This window comes from Papaver somniferum, chromosome 7 (genome assembly GCF_003573695.1).
Source record: "Papaver somniferum cultivar HN1 chromosome 7, ASM357369v1, whole genome shotgun sequence".
In the NCBI taxonomy this organism is placed as follows: domain Eukaryota; kingdom Viridiplantae; phylum Streptophyta; class Magnoliopsida; order Ranunculales; family Papaveraceae; genus Papaver; species Papaver somniferum.
This window is the reverse complement of record NC_039364.1, coordinates 236,759,018-236,781,412: the sequence shown is the minus strand read 5'-3', so window position 1 is coordinate 236,781,412 and position 22,395 is coordinate 236,759,018. Positions and strand designations below refer to the sequence as shown.

The 22,395-nt window shown below is 38.3% G+C and overlaps 1 protein-coding gene across 1 annotated transcript; it reads right to left on the bottom strand.

Annotated features, from left to right (window-relative positions):
* Positions 1-13,317: 13,317 nt before the first annotated feature.
* Positions 13,318-14,607, bottom strand: LOC113296187 (protein FAR1-RELATED SEQUENCE 5-like). Its single transcript, XM_026544514.1, has 2 exons — positions 14,590-14,607; positions 13,318-14,316 (listed from the first exon to the last, which is right to left on the bottom strand). The coding sequence occupies exons 1-2, from the start codon at positions 14,605-14,607 to the stop codon at positions 13,318-13,320; spliced, it is 1,017 nt and encodes a 338-aa protein (XP_026400299.1).
* Between the last annotated feature and the right edge of the window lie 7,788 nt (positions 14,608-22,395).

Here is a 22,395-nt window from a genome sequence, read left to right as displayed (position 1 = left end):
TCGCTCATTTTTGGTTAATCTGTACATTAGCGCTACAGCTTTCACACCACACAGATCACTCAATATGCATTTGAGTGATTGCGGGAACCGATACAGTAGATTACATTAGTAACCCAAAAAAATGTACAATTTCATTAGTTTTTGCATGTACATCTAGAACAGTTGAAATATAATGCCATCAAGACTCCATTCTTTAAGCGTTTATATGATGTGTCATTCTCTTACATTGGAGTTTTTTTGGTAATGCAGGGACAACTAAAAGCCAAAGTGCAGTCCGCCTTCAATGTTATCATGCATTGAGAAACTTTCAGATAGCACTGGGTGTTTAATATGAAGAAACTGATGCCTCCTACCTTTAAAGTTACCCGCATTAACCATCGTGCGGTCAATCAATCTGCATTTTCCACAACATGTGTTACGGATAGCATGACAATCGAACCCACTGAGGATTTGGATGATGAGATGTTGGAAGACGAAACCGATTGGTGTGAACTCTGGCAATGAGAATTTCCAAAATGTCACCTTACAATCTTATCGGGTTCGATCTATTGCCAAATTGGGCATTAGATACTGCTTTAGTAGTATTATATTTTCTCTGCCTACTTTGTATTGGTATTGTGTCAGTGTTTTCTTTTCATGAAAGTCGCATTTGGTGGTCTTATTTTGTGTCTTTTGTTTTTGGTTTCATGGTGATCCAGTCACTGTTATCCTTTCAGGCTTTCAGCATAAGTGAGTATTCTTTATTATATAATGATTCAGTGAATGACCATTTCAGTAATCAACAAAATGAAATGATGTTATATTTATTAATTACAAGAAATATGGATGACCACTATAGTGAATAGTGGTGGAGCTGTGCAATGTTAAAATTTGTGAACTTATCTTTCCGTAAGTTGTATTGGTTTCAAGTAGGAAAAGTATTTAATATGGAACTCGGCAGCAGGATACGACTTACTGTTTTTGGTTATGGTTAATCATTAAGAGAATCATGCAGAGAAATGTTCTACTTCACTTTGGAGGTATCTTTATTTCAAGAAAAATTTATACAGTGATAGGACAAGTTACAAGCGTCAAATGACTGACTGACAACAAAATTTGTAAAACTTTTTGTTTCATTTAGATTTTTGAAGGACTTAATAAAATTTCATCAAACAATGAGCGTCTTGAATCAATAGAGCAAAATTTTGCTTGCCTTTTGTGCGTGACGCTGTTGTGGAACACCTAGCCGGTGAACACAGCGTATATATCATGGCACACGGATAAAACACCCACATGGATACCTATTACAGTTGATAACTTTTGGAACCAAGTTGTTGGCTGGATGGGAGTCTGTTGTCTTGCCATACAACATTGATTAGTAATCAACACTGAATCCAAAGTAAAGCAACATTGATCTACCCTCGAATCCAGAGTGAACGTGTGAAGTCTTGATGTGACAAATAATGCACCACTCACCGTGCATGAGTATTAAATCCAAAATGGGAAGCCATAACACCACACTCAGATAAGCAAATCAAGAAAAGAGAAACATTATTTATTTATTTTTCTCTCTCTCTTTAGCTCTGCACCGTCATTGTGACATAAGTAAGTCGTGAGTATTCTTCAGATGTCGTTTGGTGTTTATCATGGATTGGACGCACTTTGTTGAAAATACCGATCTTTAGCGCTTAGCGGTAAATATTCCACATGTGACTCTGGCTGGTACTCTTGCGTGATACTATTGGTGCATGTCTGCATATATGTTTTAAAGTTTTTACTTATTCCATCACTTCTGTGTTGCAGTTACTGGGTGGTCGGCTGGCCTTTTTTTTTTTTTTTTTCTTTTTTAACAATAACTGGAGAAGTCTTCCGGGTTTGAGGACCGGGGCTTAGGAAGCAATGAAGAGTCTAGGCAAAAAAGGTACTGAAAGATAATTTTCAGATAGAAGTCAAAATTTCGGACGGGTGTGACTAATTTGCAGAAACCATCATATCTAATACACCGTCAACCCTTAAAGATCCATGTTGCCGCCGGATAAAGATTGCCAACATTTCGTTCATGAGGTAATAGGACATCTAACACACTGGAACCAAAAACTTATCAAAAATTCTATTTGAATCGCGGAAAAAACAACGCCAAAACTATTCCTCACAAATTTTTCAATGGCCCTAGCATAAGTGGCCCCCCTGCTGTCCTCCAGTGGGCCCACTGGGACCCACCATACAAAACTGTGAGAGGAAAAGTTGATTCGGTTTTGGTGTGGTTTGCAGGTGGCGGTCTGTGCAGAATCACTGAAAACTTATAACACTGCAACAGCATCTCTCCTCTAACGAAAGTTATTTAAGTTGTTTTTTTTTCTTTCTTTGGATAAATAATTTTTTTTCAAGAAAGTGATTTAGTTAGTTTTAAAAAGGTGAAAATTTTAGACTTATGTGTTACAAAGTTTAAACATTAATTGACTTTCTCTTCAAAGGTTTGACATGAGTAGTCCCTGGATTTAACTAGAACTCTTACAATTTGTCAAGACTTGAACTTCCCGTACCATTGGAGTACTCTTAATATAATTTTGTTATTAATATAAATAAATTTGAAAGGGTAAATTTTTTTAATCCAAACATTTGAGTAAGTGTTCGTATTGACTGTTGTACCAGAGTCGAATAAACTGAAAATACATAAATATCCTTATCTTGAATCCAACCATAAAAATATTGAATGGTCACCATATAAAGTAACGATCCAAATCCCGGGACATAAATATCCTTATCTTGAATCCAACCATAAAAATATTGAATGGTCACCATATCACCATATAAAGTAACGATCCAAATCCCGGGCCGTTATGGCGCGGGTCATATATAAATATTATCATGTAGATACAGTGTTTGTTACCTCTCTAATAGCAAATTCAATTTTTCGCATCCCATGAACCCATTTCATTAACAATCGTAGTACACATTCAATTTTCAACTGTCGGCAGAAATATTTGAAAAATCAAAAACTGTCGGCAGAAATATTTGAAAAAAATTCGAGTTTGGTGATAGCCTCCAACGAGATATTGAGGGCTTCCAAAACACTTTGGTGGGTGTCGGCACGATCCATCGTCACTATTCAATCATTAACGGGACGCCTTTCACCCTGACAGAACGGGTTAGATTTCACTATGCTCATTTCGCCTATACTTATACACAAGCACTAACCCCTATGCACTCTGACATATGCGATGTGGGACTAAAACATCTCGTCATTAGTATGAGGAAGGATTATTTTGGATGTTCAACTTATTATAAATGAAATCATCTCTTTTGTAGATACAAAATTTAAAAGGAAAAATAACTCTATTCCTAAAAGTGAGGGAGTATGTTTTGTGCTGTCATTAAGACTTGAGAGCGCCTTGCAAAGTAGAAAAGGGATCAATGACTATCTCAAAGCTATTTCGTTGACATCTCCTCCTCCTTTTATAGTTTCTTTCTAATTAAAAAAAAAGAGTTGGCTCAAAAATAAAGTGAATATAAATCTACCGAAGAAGAAGAAAAATTGGAAGAATATTGGAATATTATTTTTGCTAGCCTTTTAGTGAACGCCAGGTTTCTCCAACAGTAAATATTTAAAAAAAAAAGGTTGTTCTTGAAGGTGGCAATGGATTTCATTTATGATCAAGAACCAATAGGAAAGGTATGTTACAGGTGATGTAACATTTGATTCTTTCTCCGTAGTAGTTTTGGGATCCCACTAAAACTCTAGCTTATTTTCCAAAATAGAATTGCCCCAAGACTTATTAACAGCAGGATCTTAAGTTTCCCATACAATGTGCAATCAGTTAGACAAGGACATTCTGAGTAGAGTAGTTTAATTAGGCGCTCAACTGGTAGATGCTGTTAGACCAACTGAACCATGCGGTATGTGTTTAGATTGGACTGACCTGCATTGATATATCCTAAGTTATCTTAAGCTAGAAAGAAATCGAACTTGATTTTTACTCATGTGTTCGAGAAAGTAGAAATACTACCACTACAGCATTGAAACGTACTCTTAAACTGAAGCTGGTCAAATACTATTAATGTCTTCTTAAGGGTTATGCAAATGTTAAGTTGATGTTAATAATCAGCTATGTGAAAGTATAACAATCTTGAAACTCACTAATAATCTGTTGAAATTCGAGGAATTGATCAACAACAGGCTTATCATTCGTCATCTTGAAGTCCATAAACTTCGCCACCAGAAATTTCTTGCTCCCTGCAGTCTCCGCTTGATACTTTGCTTCTAGCGCAGTCAACAGATCATAAGCACTGAAATTTTATTTAGCATTGTAAAAATCATACATCGTATCTTCCAAACCATTCAGGACATGATTTTTCGCCAGAAAATTACACCGCTTGTTATACTCGATCACCTCCTCAGTTAAAGCTTCAACACTCATCAATTCATCATGTGGAACAAGTACATAATCCAGTTCATGATGGCTTAAATAAAACAACATCTTGGATTGCCATCTCTTGAAATCCTTTCCATTAAACTTTTGTGGTCTTTCAACGTCGTTCTTTCCCATTGTTACAAGGAATAATAATGTGTTAAGATTGTTGGAGTCTTGCAACAATAGAAGAAACGTCGGATGTATCAAACAATAAATATAAAGAACCGTATCAAACAACTCTACCACGAACAAATTGATGAGGGCATAATCACAGATTCAACAAGCTGTCCTTAACACATTAGTTCGGGTATACTCTAAAGTAATGCTAAACTCCAACGTGCGAAGATGTGTCCAGGATAAGACTGCCCGATATAACTTGTATTAGCACAATACAAGTCACCCACTCTTAAACTCAGCAACGGGGATGGAAATAAAACGCCGCACGAAAATAAAAGCAAGAAGATGAAGAAAAGTAGACCTAGAGATGGTCGCTGCTTGTGTGTTTTGAAAAGAGATTTTCGAGTTGTAATTATAGGAAAATTAACTTGCAATTCAAGTTAGGTTTAGGTTTTTTCTTATAAAACGAGTTTTGTTTCTTGTAAAACAATTAACCACAAAAAAAAAATATTCCATCAATAAAACTCTTAAATAAATTATTTATCAAGTTAAAAACTTGTAAAAAATAATTTCAAATAGACACGGACTTGGTGCTTGGTACACGCGCATGGGCGTGGGTCGAAACATGTATTTTCGGCGCCACCCGCTCCACCCACATTGTTTTACAACATATCCATGAGAACATGGTAATATAGTGGAGCACCTCTTTAGTTTTCCACAATGTGGGACTAAAGGTTCCATTTCATTCACTCAAAAATGAGTGAATATCCTTAGACCCTTAAGTCATGAGATCAAACCACACTAAGACCAAAAAACCATTTATTAAATAACTCATTTTCTCCAACAATCCCCCACATGAATGAAATCTCGGTAAAAAACGAAAAATCAGAGTATGAAAAATACCATTTAGGCAAAGGTGTCCACGAGGTCTTGAACCTTTCTTAGAGGGAAGTTACCGGAACTACTAGCTAGACAGTGAACTATGTCTTGAACTGCTAGCGTTTGGTGTAATTCTAATAACATCCATGCATTATATCTTCCAAGTGTTGCTAAGTTTGTGCCGTTTTGTCCATTTTGGCCCTGGACATATCCTGTTTCTCAAAATTCTTTAGAGAATCGGCTTCATTCTCATTGGAAGCGACCCACTTCCTCATTCAGATACGTGAGTTCCATCAAGAGTGTTTACTGCTACACCCCACTTCAATCTTAAATTGAAACTATAGAACTCATTAAGACTTAATTAAAAGTCATCCTCCACATGCAGTCGCACTATCACATCAACACCATAAGGAAGGGACAAATAATGAAATTCTCTGATAGTGTTTACCTTTACCCACCATAAATTATTTGTCTCATTCGAAACCTTGTTATTGGAATCTCCAGTCAGCAAGGTTGAGTATCCTTCATGGAAAGTTTAATTATTTGAGCCTAAACCCCATCCCCTTCGATGCTTTACTAACTATCTCCTTGGGCAAACCTTTCGTCAAAGGGTCCGCGATGTTCTCCTTGGACCTTGTCCAATCTATGGAAATAACACCTGTGGAGATTAGTAATTTCAAAGAATCATGTCTTCTACGTATATGTATAGACTTTCCATTGTAAAAGCTATTCTTAGATCTACCTATTGCAGATTTGCTGTCACAATGTATAGATATAGCTGGCACAGGCCTATTCCAGAGAGGAATATCTTCTAAAAAGTTTCTTAACCAATCGGACTCCTCTCCTGCTTTATCTAACGCAATAAACTCCGCCTCCATAGTTGAGCGAGCTATACATGTCTGTTTGGAACTCTTCCAAGATACAGACGCACCTGCTAGAGTGAATACATATCCACTCGTAGACTTAGATTCCTCTGAGTCTGCTATCCAGTTCGCATCGCAAAATCCCTCAAGGACGCCGGATACCCTTAGTAATTCAAACAAAAAGTAATTGTGTACTTCAAGTACTTTAGCACTCTATTAAGTGCATCCCAATGTTTCTTCCATGGATTACAAGTATACCTGCTTAACCTACTCACAGCATAAGCAATGTCTGGTCTCGTACAATTCATCAAATACATCAGACTTCCTATGACTCTCGAGTATTCAAGTTGGTTAACACCTACACCCTTATTCTTCATGAGTTTTCAAGAAGAATCATATGGAGTGCAAACAGGTTTACAGTCAAACTGATTATATTTCTTAAGTATGGATTCAACATAATGAGACTGACTCAGACTATAGCCATTAGAAGTTTTTCTAATCTTCATCCCTAATATGACATCAACGGGGCCTAAGTCTTTCATGTCAAAGTTCTCATTCAACATTTTCTTAGTGGTATTAATAACATCCATGTTTGTACCTAGTATAAGCATATCATCAACATACAAGCATACACCACAGGCATCCTTGACAAGTTTAGTATAAACACACTTATCAGATTCATTAATTCTAAAACCACTAGAAATCATCACATGATCAAATTCTCATGCCACTGTTTAGGTGCTTGTTTCAATCCATACAAAGATTTCTTCAGTTTACAAACCTTCTTCTCACAACCTTTAACTACAAATTCGGGTTGTTCCATATAAATTTCTTCATCTAATTCACCATTCAAAAACGCTGTCTTTACATCCATTTGATGTATCTGTAGGTTATGGACAGAAGCTATAGCAATTAACATCCTAATGGAGCTAATTCTACTTACTGGTGAATATGTATCAAAGAAGTCTATACCTTCTATCTGTTTATAGCCTTTCGCTACCAACCTAGCCTTGTATTTTTCAATAGTTCCATTTATATTACGTTTTCTCTTGAAAATCCATTTACAACCTATGGCCTTAGACCCTGGAGGTAAATCTACAAGTTCAAAAGTACCGTTTTCTCGAACGGAATCCATTTCACTAATTGAAGCTTCTTTCCACCACGGAGCTTCAGGACAAGTCATGGCTTCTTTATAAGTCTGAGGATCAGACTCGGCTAGGTATGTAATGCAACCAGGATAGGTTTTCTTAGTTTTAACCCTTTTACCTCTTCTAGGTTCTATTTCTGGTTCATTTTCCTCTAAAGGTAATGACTGACTGGATGATGGAAATTCTAGGGGATTATCTAAACATCTCTTTCGAGAATCACGTTTCATAGGAAAAATATTCTCAAAGAACTCAGCATCCCTAGACTCCATGATAGTATTCAACCCTATGTCAGAAATTTCAGAACTCACAACCATAAACCTATGAGCACAATAATGCTCAGGATACCATATAAAAACACAATCAACGGTTTTGGGTCCTATCTTATTTGTCTTAGGAGGAGGGATGGCCACCTTTGCCAAGCACCCCTACACTTTGAAGTAATCATTAGATGGTTGTTTACCTTTCCATAACTCATATGGAGTTTTATCTGATCCTTTAAAGGGTACTCTGTTCAGTCTGAGAAGATAGCCTCCCCCCACAAATTCGAAGGTAATCCTGAACTAGTCAACATGGCATTCATCATATCCTTAAGGGTACGGTTCTTAAGTTTAGCTACACCATTGGATTCAGGTGAATAAGGGGTTGTAGTTTCATGTATTATGCCATGTTCTTCACAGAAATCTCCAATAGGAATTAGATACTCATCACCACGGTCAGACCTAAAAATTTTAATGGTAGCATTCAATTGGTTGTCAACTTCACGTTTATATATCTTAAAGGCTTCTAAGGCATCGTCCTTCCCTCTAAGCAAATAAACCTGACAGTACCTCGTACAATCATCTATAAAAGTGACAAACCATTTCTTACCACCTCTAGTTTGAACTGACTTCATGTCAACTACGTCTGAATGAATCAATTCTAAGGGTTTAGTGTTTCTCCGGACATTCTTCCTGAATGATTTCTTAGCATGCTTAGATTCTACGCAAATCTCACACTTACGACTTTTATCTAAAGTGAATTTGGGTATGCAGCCTACGCTATCCAGTTTATGCATTGATTTGTAATTTACATGACCAAGTCTACCATGCCAAACATTCGATGACACACACATGTAAGCAGAAGAATCATTCAATTTCAGTTCAGGACAGGTTACATTTAGTTTGTAAAGACCCCCATTCTTATAACTCTTACCCACATAATACGTTCCCTTAGTTACTATAAGTTTTCCAGACTCAATTGAAACTTTAAAACCCTTATCATCTAAAACAGAACAAGAAACAAGATTTTTGCAGATGTCTGGAACATGAAGAACTTTATTCAATGTGAGAGTCTTTCCAGATGTGAGCTTCATACCGACCTTTCCTTTTCCTGCAACCTCTGATGCAGATGAGTTACCCATATAGAGTTTCTCGCCTTCCCCTACCCTATGGTAGGAGGTGAACAGGTCTCTGTTCCCACAAACATGCTTGGTAGCTCCAGAGTCTACCCACCAGTCCATCACATTGGTCACCAAATTAACTTCAGACACTACAGCAGAAAACTCATCCTTGTTCTTTCCATCCAAGTTAGCATTATCCTTTTTGTCCTTACGATGTCTACAGTGAACTGCCATATGGCCAGTAACTCCACACGCATAACAAGCACCCTTAATTTTAGTAATGCTAGACTCTGGCTTTCGAAACATACCTTTCTTGGGAGGACCACGCTTAGAGTTACGATTTTTACTCTCACCTTTTCCAGCTTTGGAAGATCTATGTTCAGTCATATGAGCTTTATTACTCATGTACCTTGCAGAAGACACGTTCTTATCTTTGGAGCACAGCAACTCTTCCACTTGAATCTTCTTCCCTAATTCAACCATGTTGATCTCGCCAGTTTCATGTCTTAGATTTTTCTTGTACTCAGACCAGGAAGTTGGTAACTTCTCAATTACCGCAGATACTTGAAACGTCTCATCAATGACCATACCTTCAGCAAGAATCTCATTAATAATCTGTTGAAATTCGAGGAATTGATCAACAACAGGCTTATCATTCGTCATCTTGAAGTCCATAAACTTCGTCACCAGAAATTTCTTGCTCCCTGCATTCTCCGCTTGATACTTTGCTTCTAACGCAGTCCACAAATCATAAGCACTGAAATTTTCTTTAGCATTGTAAAACTCATACATCGTATCTTCCAAACCATTCATGATATGATTTTTCGCCAGAAAATTACACCGCTTGTTATACTCGATCACCTCCTCAGTTAAAGCTTCAGCATTCATCAATTCATCATGTGGAATAAGTACATAATCCAGTTCATGATGGCTTAGATAAAACAACATCTTGGATTGCCATCTCTTGAAATCCTTTCCATTACACTTCTGTGGTCTTTCAACGTCGTTCTTTCCCATTGTTACAGGGAATAATAATGTGTTAATATTGTTGGAGTCTTACAAATAAAATAAACGTCAGATGTATCAAAAAATAAATATAAAGAACCGTATCAAACAACTCTACCACGAACAAATTGATGAGGGAAAAATCACAGGTTCAACAAGCTGTCCTTAACACATTAGTTCGCGGGTATACTCTAAAGTAATGCTAAACCCCAACATGCGAAGATGTGTCCAGGATAAGACTGCCCAATATAACTTGTATTAGCACAATACAAGTTACCCACTCTTAAACTCAGCAACGGGGATGGAAGTAAAACGCCGCACGAAAATAAAAGCAAGAAGATGAAGAAAAGTAGACCTAGAGATGGTCGCTGCTTGTGTGTTTTGAAAAGAGATTTTCAAGTTGTATTTATAGGAAAATTAACTTGCAAATCAAGTTAGGTTTAGGTTTTTTCTTATAAAACGAGTTTTGTTTCTTGTAAAACAATTAACCAAAGAAAAAAAATCCATAAATAAAACTCTTAAATAAATTATTTATCAAGTTAAAAACTTGAAAAAAATAATTTCAAGTAGACACGGACTTGGTGCTTGGTACACGAGCATGGGCATGGGTCGAAACATGTATTTTTCGCGCCACCCGCTCCACCCACATTGTTTTACAACATATCCATGAGAACATGGTAATATAGTGGAGCACCTCTTTAGTTTTCCACAATGTGGGACTAAAGGTTCCATTTTATTCACTCAAAAATGAGTGAATATCCTTATACCCTTAGGTCATGAGATCAAACCACACCAAGACCAAAAAATCATTTATTAAATAACTCATTTTCTCTAACAATCCCCCAGATGAATGAAATCTCGATAAAAAACGAAAAATCAGAGTACGGAAAATACCATTTAGGCAAAGGTGTCCATGAGGTCTTGAACCTTTCTTAGAGAGAAGTTACCGGAACTACTAGCTAGACAGTGAACTATGTCTTGAACTGCTAGCGTTTGGTGTAATTCTAATAACATCCATGCATGATATCTTCCAAGTGTTGCTAAGTTTGTGCCGTTTTGTCCATTTTGGCCCTAGACATATCATGTTTCTCAAAATGCTTTAGAGAATCGGCTCCATTTTCATTGGAAGCGACCCACTTCCTCATTCATATAAGTGAGTTCCATCAAGAGTGTTTACTTTTACACCCCACTTCAATCTTAAATTGAAACTATAGAACTCATTAAGACTTAATTAAAAGTCATCCTCCACATGCAGTCACACTATCACATCAAAACCATAGGGAAGGGACAAAGAATGAAATTCTTTGATAGTGTTTACCTTTACCCACCATAAATTAGTTGTCTCATTCGAAACCTTTTTATTGGAATCTCTAGTCAGCAAGGTTGAGTATCCTTCATGGCAAGTTTAATTATTTAATCCTGAGCCCCATCCCCTTCGATGCTTTACTAGCTATCTCCTTGGGAAAACCTTTCGTCAAAGGGTCCGCGATATTCTCCTTGGACCTTGTCCAATCTATGGAAATAACACCTGTGGAGATTAGTAATTTCAAAGAATCATGTTTTCTATGCATATGTATAGACTTTCCATTGTAGAAGCTATTCTTAGCTCTACCTATTGCAGATTTGTTGTCACAATGTATAGATATAGCTGGCACAGGCCTATGCCAGAGAGGAATATCTTCTAAAAAGTTTCTTAACCATTCTTCCTCCTCTCCTGATTTATCTAACGCAATAAACTCCGACTCCATAGTTGAGCGAGCTATACATGTCTGTTTGGAACTCTTCCAAGATACAGACGCACCTGCTAGAGTGAATACAGATCCACTCGTAGACTTAGACTCCTATGAGTCTGCTATCCAGTTCGCATCAAAAAATCCCTCAAGGACTCCGGATACCCTTCGTAATTCAAACAAAAGGTAATTGTGTACTTCAAGTACTTTAGCACTCTATTAATTGCATCCCAATGTTTCTGCCCTGGATTACAAGTATACCTGCTTAACCTACTCACAGCATAAGCAATGTCTGGTCTCCTACAATTCATCAAATACATCATACTTCCTATGACTCTCGAGTATTCAAGTTGGTTAACACCTACACCCTTATTCTTCATGAGTTTGCAAGAAGAATCATATGGAGTGAAAACAGGTTTACAGTCAAACTGATTATATTTCTTAAGTATGGATTCAACATAATGAGACTGACTCAGACTATAGCCATTAAAAGTTTTTCTAATCTTCATCCCTAATATGACATCAACGGGGCCTAAGTCTTTCATGTCAAAGTTCTCACTCAACATTTTCTTAGTGGTATTAATAACATCCATGTTTGTACCTAGTATAAGCATATCATCAACATACAAGCATACAACCACACAGGCATCCTTGACAAGTTTAGTATAAACAAACTTATCAGATTCATTAATTCTAAAACCACTAGAAATCATCACATGATCAAACTTCTCACGCCACTGTTTAGGTGCTTGTTTCAATCCATACAAAGATTTATTCAGTTTACAAACCTTCTTCTCACAACCTTTAACTACAAAGTCTTCGGGTTGTTCCATATGAATTTCTTCATTTAATTCACCATTCAAAAACGCTGTCTTTACATCCATTTGATGTATCTGTAGGTTATGGACATAAGCTATTGCAATTAACATCCTAATGGAGCTGATTCTACTTACTGGTGAATATGTATCAAAGAAGTCTATACCTTCTATCTGTTTATAGCCTTTCGCTACCAACCTAGACTTGTATTTTTCAATAGTTCCATTTATATTACGTTTTCTCTTGAAAATCCATTTACAACCTATGACCTTAGACCCTGGAGGTAAATCTACAAGTTCAAAAGTACAGTTTTCTCGAACGGATTCCATTTCACTAATTGAAGCTTTTTTCCACCATGGAGCTTCAGGACAAGTCATGGATTCTTTATAAGTCTGAGGATCAGACTCGGCTAGGTATGTAATGCAACCATGATAGGTTTTCTTAGTTTTAACCCTTTTACCTCTTCTAGGTTCTATTTCTGGTTCATTTTCCTCTAAAGGTAATGACTGACTGGATGATGGAAATTCTAGGGGATCATCTAAACATCTCTTTCGAGAATCACGTTTCATAGGAAAAACATTCTCAAAGACCTCAGCATCCCTAGACTCCATGATAGTATTCAACCCTATGTCAGAAACTTCAGAACTCACAACCATAAACCTATGAGCACTAGAATGCTCAGGATACCCTATAAAAACACAATTAACGGTTCAAGGCTGAAGAGGTAGATGAAGATGATGATTTTAGAACTTTTTCGGTGACTTCTAAGATTGGTTATCCTCAAACTTTCACCGTAAAAATAAAGCCAAGTACGTATGAAGGATACTGCGAGTGCTTATATTTTCAATTCAAAGGTTTACCCTGCAAACATGTGTTAAAAGTCCTAATGAATCTAGATGTGGATACAATTCCCTCACATTTCATTCTGAAAAGATGGTTGAAAGGTGCCAACTCATTTAGGATAATGGATGAATCATCAACATATAATGATTATTGATCGCTGAACTTGTTAAAAATATTGCGGGTATAAATTTCAGCAGCATGATTAAGTATCAAATTGCTTTCTTCGATAAGGCGGTTGGTATGCTCCGACACAAAATCTTCCAGATTTTCTTTATCAACGATATCTTTCAACGCCTGAACATATCGAACAGCAAATTCTTTGAGATTAGTTTTTGATGAGACAAAAGCTTTAAAAGAGGAATTCACTCCCTCACTTCGACCCGTCGTATTCATACCCGCATAAAATGTATTTCTATGGTAAACAGGTACCCATGATTCTCGAATCATATATAAATCGTTTAACCAAGTATTATGGGTTAAACCAAATTCTACAATCATCTTGTTCCATTTCTCTTCAAACTCTTGTATTTTGTATGTATGATGGATACAACTTTTCATATCGCCTTTGAATTTTGACTTTTTAAAATATACATGAGATAATTTCTCTGCAAATTTTTTGTGCCACAGGCAAAGATGGTGACGACTATTCGGGAAAACCTGCTTTATCGCCGTAGCCATGACAACGTCTTGATCAGTTATGATCGCTGATGGATGTTGTCCTCTCATAGCTTCAAGACAAATGTGAAACAACCATATAAAAGTAGGTTCACTCTCATCTTGCAATAACGCACAACCAAATTGGATGGTCTGGTACTGATGATTTACCCCAGTAAATGGTGCAAATGGCATGCCATACTTATTGGTCCGGTAAGTAGTGCCAAAGAACACTACTTCCCCAAATTGTTCGTATGACATACGCGACCTCGCATCTATCCAGAAAAAATTTACTTCCCTACCATGTTCATCAACTTGAACCCGATAAAAGAATTGTGGATTCTCACTTTGTTTCATATGTATATAATCCATGACAGATTGGGCATCACCAACTTCAATATTTTTATGCCTAACATTACGTAAGTGATTCCAACAGTCTCTTTTATTAAATCCAATCGTTGAACCACCAAAGACTGATGGAACTTTTCCGACCTGAATGTTTTCCAAATTAAACACCTATGTTATATCTTTCACCCCTTTCGGCATGCATCTATTAGACCGCATGCGCATTCTCTTCCTCGGCGATACAAATTTGTGATTGTGATCATCTGAGAATGCCATCACTGTCCAAATATTGTTTTCTTCATTAAAAAGAATATGCATCTTTGCGTCACAACCACATTTTATAGTATTACAGCGTCGACCTTTTTTATTTATTCCCTCTAGTTTTTCCTTTATTTCGTGTTTTCCCTCTCGTGAGCATACCATATAAGCTGCAGTCATTTCTCCCACACCTACACGAGTTTTGTTTGTTGATCGAACCCGTATTGTTAAACCATTTTGACGCCCATACTCTATAAATACTCTTTTGCATCTTTAAAACTTTTGAATTCCATACCTTCCTGTGGCGTTGTAATATTGTTGTTGATTTTTTTTTTGGAGTACGTCAAGTGTCATTAGCATTCTCTTTTTCTTCTGTGAATTTATTTGCATAAACTATATCAAAATCAGAATCTTGGGTTGGAAAATTAGAGAATTCATCTATTGCTCCTGGATTAGAGATAAAAAGAAGAAGTTAAAAATACATAATCACCAAAAAGAAAGCAAGTACTAATATTTTTTTTCAAGAGATAAAAGAACCAATACATGAAGACATGGATGAATTCTCTTGAACAATTTGTATTGGTTCTTTTATCTCTTAAATTGATTTTAATAATCAACTATGTGAAATGTCAGAGTTTTGATAAAACACCCCTTACCCCCTTTCGAGAGATAATGGCCATATATATTATTATGGTTTTGGTCAATTAAGGAGAATATCCTGTGACCGTAAATAAGGCAAAGTATCTTCTATTACACCCCCTTAGTCTGAGCGGGAGAGGAACAAACGCTAAGACTAGAACGAAAATTAATAAATAATTGTCTTGGAAGACCCTTAGTGAAGATATCAGCATATTGATGTTCGGAAGGGATGTGCAAGACACGAATATCACCAATACGAACCCGTTCACGAACAAAATGAATGTCAATCTCTACATGTTTTGTGTGTTGATGTTGAACCGGATCACCAGACATGTAGACATCACTCACATTGTCACAATACACCAGAGTATCCCGCTGTAATGGCATATGTAACTCAAGAAGTAAATTCCGTAGCCAGGTTGTTTCAGCCCTCAGCATTAGCGACACCCCTGTATTCTGCTTCAGAGCTGGAGCGGGACACCGTTTCTTGACGTTTGGAAGACCAAGAGACAAGATTGTCTCCAAGAAAAATGCAGTAACCAGATGTTGATCGGCGTGAGTCAGGACAGCCCGCCCAATCAGCATCAGAATAGGCGGTGAGGCCAGAAATATTCGAAACCGATAGAGACAAACCATGATCAATAGTGCCCTGAAGGTATCGAATAATGCGCTTAATGGCTTGCATGTGTATCTCCCGAGGGTCATGCATAAATAAACATACCTGCTCAACCGCATAAGATATATCCGGTCGAGTGAAAGTGAGGTATTGTAACGCTCCAGCCAGACTGCGGTATAAAGTAGGATCCGAAAGTGCTGGTACAGAAGTAGCACTGAGCTTAGAGTGTGTGTCGATCGGAGTTGCTACTGGATTGCAGTTCTTCATGGATGCACGAGAAATGATGTCCTTTGTAGAGAGTGACTGAGATAAAAACAACCCTGAGGAAGAACGAGAAGCAGTAATACCCAAAAAAATGATGTAACGGGCCAAGATCAGTCATAGAAAATTCCTGTTTCATCAGGTCGATAAAGCGGGCTAGGAGAGCATCAGTAGAGGCAGTGAGTATGATATCATCTACATATATTAATAAATACGCAATGTCCCGGCCGGACCGGTAAATAAAAAGATATGGATCACAAACACTACCCCGAAAACCACAACCTGTGATGAAAGTCGCAAACCTATGGAACCACGCCCGAGGCGCCTGTTTGAGACCATAAAGAGATCGACGAAGACGACAAACATAATTAGGTCGAGCAGGGTCAACAAATCCCGGAGGTTGATGCATATAAACTGTCCCAGACAAGTCCCCATGTAGAAAAGCATTCTTGACGTCCAATTGGTGAATCGGCCAAGATCTTGATGTGGCAATGCTGAGAACGGTATGAATGGTGGCAGGATTAACAACCGGACTGAAAGTCTGAAAACAATCAACTCCAACCTGTTGTGATTTACCATTGGCAACAAGACGGGCTTTGTGTCGCTGCAATGTACCATCTGCATTAAACTTGTGACGAAATAACCACATGGAACGAATAACATGAGATCCAATAGGTCGTGGTACTAAGTCCCAAGTTTTAGTTTTTAACATATCAATAAACTCATCTAGCATGGCCTTGGTCCAGTTGGGATCCCTAAGAGCATAAAGGTGAGATTTTGGCAGATTGGAGATATGTAGTTGTGTCTGAACATTGAGATTCAATTGGTGAATGGGACGGAAGATGCCACGGGAGGCACGAGTAACAGGGCGAGAGGAGTTGACCGGAGTGCCAGGCGGAGCGGAAGATGGAGGCGTGACCGCCTGGATAGTGCAGTCAGGCGCTGTTGCAGTGACAGTACGCACTGAAGTGTTGCTGTCAGGAGATGTGGGAGCTGACTGCTGCTGTGGGGGAATGTGGAGGTGAGGTGATGTAGGAGAACGACGATGAGGAGGTGTGTAGGGATGCACTGCAGGAGAAGGTGCATGTGCATTGGTGGAAGATGGCGGAGAAACGACTGGGCGTTGTTGTGTAGCGGAAGAAGAAACTGACGTAGTGGCGGAAGGTGGCTGGACAGGAGGGATTAGGAGTGGAGGATGAGGAGATGTTGGGTAACGGAAGCGAATGGGAAGAAGAGTGGAAGATGGTGCGAAAGGAGAGTCTTGACAGTTTGATGGAATAGATACATTGTCCTTGAATGGAAAAACGTTTTCATCAAACGTCACATGACGAGACAAGATGATTTTGTTAGTGGCTAAGTCGAGACATCGATAGCCAAGGTGATGTATTGGAAAACCAAGAAAAACACACCTAGTGGAACGAGGAGAAAGCTTATGAGTAGTGGTAGCGGAAATATTGGGATAGCAAATGCAACCAAAAGTACGAATATGAGAGTATGTTGGTTGACGTTGATAGAGAATGGACTCCGGAGAAGAGAATTTTAGGATTTTGGAAGGAATAATGTTGTGGAGGTAGACGACCATATGTAGGGAGTCGGCCCAATATCTGGGAGGGACCGATGCATGAGACATAAGCGTGCGAGTGATGTCATTGACACGACGAATCATTCGCTCAGCTTTGCCGTTTTGAGAGGAGGTATGAGGGCATGAGAAACGGAAAACTAACCCATTTTTGTGAGCAAAATCATGAAAAGATGAGTTGTCGAATTCACGACCCATGTCACACTGAAAAGATTTGATTTCTCGTTCAAACTGAGTTTTAACGAAAAAACGAAATTCCAAGAACTTGGTATAAACTTGGGATTTTAATTTGAGAAGATAGATCCATAGATAATTTGTGAAGTCGTCTAACAATATAAGATAGCAATTAAAACCATTCTCAACATGTAATGGTGAGGTCCATAAGTCGCTATGAATGATATCAAAATGAGCAAAAGTAACAGAATTTGATTCAAAAAATGGCAGACGAACATGTTTACTAACTTGACAGAAATGACAAAGTTTGGTAGACTGATTTTTATTACATTGAATTGAAGAGTTTGCACGTAAATTATCTAAGATAGATTTCCCTGGGTGGCCAAGGCGGCTGTGCCAAATATCATGAGAGCACACGACAAGGGATATAGGACGAGACAGAGACGATGTTGAAGGTGATACGGCAGAAGCAGTAATAGGGTAAAACTCCCCGGAACTGTTACATCGAAGGGGAATCTTCCTCGAATTCAAATCCTTCACAGAAAAACCATACGGATAAAATTCAACAGACACATGATTATCAGTGGTGAATTTACGAACAGAAACCAAGTTTTTGATTATGTCGGGAGCAACAAGAGTATCTTTGAGCTTTAGGGTGCGGGATGGAATATCTATGAACTTGGTACTAGAGGCAGTGACTGGAATACTGTCACCATTGCCAACTAAGATGGAACGAATATTACTAGTATTAAAAACAGTATTTAAAGTACTTGAATCCGCAGTGAGATACGATGTGGCACCGGTATCCATATAGAAAGCGTCGCCAGGTGAGTATAAACTCATGGAGCTGTACGCTTCGGCAATGTCACTGGGTTGAAGATATTCCGTGGATGGAGTTAGATATGCCTGTGCACGTCCAACGCCAGAGGTTCGACCGCGTGACTGACCATTACGGCCACGGCCTTGGAAGGAACCACGGCTTGGAGGTGGATGCCAAGGTGTTGCCGGAGGTGCTGTAGGGTACGAACAAGGTGGCGCTGCCCATTGTGGTGGACAGTGGTTGTTGTACGTTGGATGGGGTGCACCGTAAATCTGGTAGGGGTGCGGTGGCGTTGGCAGCAGGGGAGGTTCTGTGGCTGGAGCAGAGGAGCGATGGCCGCCGCTTCTGGAAGGACCACCGCGCTGTGAGCGCTGGTTGCTGCGGTCTGTGGGTGGAGCTGCAGCGGCAAGAGCAGTAGGTGCAGACTGAGATTGCTGTTGGGAGCGGCGAATCTCTTCGGTACGCAGCTGGTATCGAGCGGCATCAAACGTCGACATAGATTGTTGGATAAAAGAGGCTACCATGCTGTATTCCTCCGGAAGGCTGGTAGGATTTGAAAGGGGGACAGAAAATAAGAGCAAGAGGAAGCCTACATGTTATAACCGCAAGTGCACGGTGTCGGCTGTAGCTTGTGCAAATACGGGTCGAATCCACAGGGACTAGGGTGTGTAAGTTGAAGTTTCCTAAACTAGTTAATCTAAATGAAATGAGTGACAATGACACAATGAAGCAAAGAGAGCAAAACAGGGCCTACACAAGGTGAGTTAAAGGTGACAGTGGCATATACAATGGTATTTAGGCAGTGGCAAAGGAAAAGCAAGCCAAGGCAGTGAGGCAAAGCAATAAGGAAGATGCAAAGATGGGAAAACAGTTAACAAAGCAAAGCAAATGACATGACATTTAAGAACCAAAACAGCAAAGCAATATGGCAAAACAGTTAACAACCAAGGCTGTAAGCCAAGGGCAGGGATGAGTTTGTGCACTGATTTCCACCTTGTGTCCTAATCAATCAATGCAATTCTAGGTTGAGTTCAAGACCTTGAGCATATATTAGAATGGGAGGAAAATCAGCTTGCTCACTGATATGCCCCTAGTATTGACTGTCTTTTGACAGCACAGTCAATCACAGGCATACCAGAGCACTGATTACTTCCCATTGCTCAAGCAAAACAGGCATCAAGATAACTATCCTAGCAATACATCATTCAACAGTGCACTAGAATGAGACTATCCTAAGAACAAATCATAAGAACATAACATAACATAAACATGAACAATTGAGGAACTGGCTAGTCCAGTCCTCTTGGTGGTGCACTGGCTAGTCCAGGCATATCCTCTAACACACACCCATCATCCCTATTTATACACAAACCAACTTTCTCCAAAACAGGACCACATCAGTCCAATTAGGGTTTGGTGAAAATACAAATTAAATCAAAAAAAAAAAAATCCTACCTAACTCTGATAACAACCCTAATAGACTATCCCATACTTCAATTTAACATTCAATTGATTTCCCCCAAAAATTTCCCAAATCAGAAAAATTAGGGTTTTAGAAATTAAAATTAGAAATTTACCTAATCTCTGACTCCAATCAAACTTCAACCCATGCTTAGAATTAGTCTTCTATTGCTTCCCATACCTTCAATTTGCCTCTAGATCGACCTAATTTACCTATTTCACACTTTAGGGTTTCGGTTGAAAATGTGTGGAATAAGTAAAGTAGACGGACTAGGGAGAGGGGAACAATGATGGGTTATCATTGTTCGACGCTGTGGTAATTATGGTGGTGATGGCGGAGCAGTTGGGATAGCGGGTGGAGGAGATGGTGACGGACATGGAGTTTGCAAAGGAGGTGAGGGGAGAAAGAGAAGATGGAGTCGATGAAAAAGAGTGAGGGGGTGTTTGGTTGGGTAGGAATAGGGTTAGGTATTAGGGTGTTGAGCGGATGTATCAGAATTCGATGTCCAGTGAGTTAAAACGTTGGATCGACACATCTGGATCGAATCTATCGGCTGAGATGGAAATGCTTGCAGCTACCGTAGGATTGTGAGACACAACAAAACTGATGGCTCCAGATGGAGTTAGGTGTTGTAGTGTTAGACAGGATCTTCATATTTTGATGCACTTTGATGAAGAGACCGTACGATGCTGAGATGATCCAATCCGACGGCTGAATATGAAGGCGGGTATGGATATTGGAAATGGGTTTGGGTGAGGGTTTTGGGCCTTGGGTATGCCAAGCCCATATCTTCTTTAAGAACAATTCTTCCTCTTCAAGCCCAGTTCTAGCCTTTTGGTCTTGCGCACAACATTCTTCGCGGCTTCCTTGTGTGATTCCTCTTGGCTTCCACCACTTTTCTGCTCTTTTTGCTCCGCTATTCATCCAAAATTTATTTATTACCTAAAAATGCAAAATTAGTTAATAAAAATATTTATTCTTGAAAACAAAGAAAATACAGAATATGGGATAAAATGTAGAATTAATGCACAAAAGATGAGTTAAATGCCAACAAAAAGATATAGAAATATGCACTTTTTAGCACTCATCAAATACCCCCAAACCTGAATTTTACTTGTCCTCAAGTAAAACAAAACTAAGGAAATCCTACCTATACCACTTTCGCTGGTCTCTCGAATGCATTTAGCATATGCACTAAGCCTTTTAAACCACTAAGTGTCCCTAGTGGACGAGTGAAGTCTCGTGAAGGTTTGCTTAGAACGTACCTACAAAGTTCTAGGACAAAATATAAGCTCAGATTCCATCAAATGTGACATGTGCAAGTCAGTTTAAGCTCACAGCAAAATGGAGATGTCAATATAGCTATCAAAGGCACAATCCTAGCACTGATAACAAATAAAGACATGTGATAAGAGTGTAAAGTGTATCTACACATGTTTCTAGAATGACCTGAAGTTATGACTACTAACCACCAAGAGATAGTTTTTATGCTAAGAACCGAATTCTAAGCCAAGCTAGCTGTCCGGCTTTACGAGAATTGTGAATGTTCACCCAATGAGTTGGTGATATTTCAGTTTACCCGCGTTATACATCGATGGTTGCACCCTCCTTGCTTATTACAAGACTATTTACAACAAAAAGATGACTCTTTACATGACTCTTATTTACATTGATTACTCTCTTTTATTTTTGGAACAAGAGAGAACTATTGTCTTTAACATGAAAAAACATGGAATAAATAAATACTTGATTTTTTTTTATTTTTTATTTTTTATTTTTGATATTTTTTTTTTTCATGAATTTTTCTGATTTTTTTTTTTTTTTGAAGAAATAACTTTGATCATTACAACATAATGACACTTTTGATACATGAACAAAAAGAAAAACATAATTACATGACTCTTAGCAAGAGGTGGCCCTTATCGAATGCATCCGGTCAAATTCTATGGTTGCTTTTCTTAACGTATCCTCCAACTTCTATCCCAGCCAACCAAAGAACAAGCTAGTCAAGTCTCATTCAGTATTCTAAAGTGATTGGCAATCTAACTTCCTATCAAACACCTTGAAGTTCGAGGCTATACATGTATTGGTAGATCGTGCGCGTGCAAGTTTCTTATCACTATGTGAATTGTGCTAGAATCAGGGTGCTTAAATATCTAGACTAAGAATCCTTATGTTTACATACATGCACAAGAGTCAACATTTCAAGGTAAATGAGCTCCATTTTTATGATTTTTTTTTATTTTTTAATTTTTTTTGGAATTTTTAATTTTTTCATTTTTTTTCAAAAAGGAAGAGTTCAAAAAGAAGGAGTTCTTGTTTTCAATTATGGCATGTGATCATGGTATCTACTCTATACCCCCAAACCTAAACTAAACATTGTCCGCAATGTTTCAAAAGATGTAAAGAATTATAAT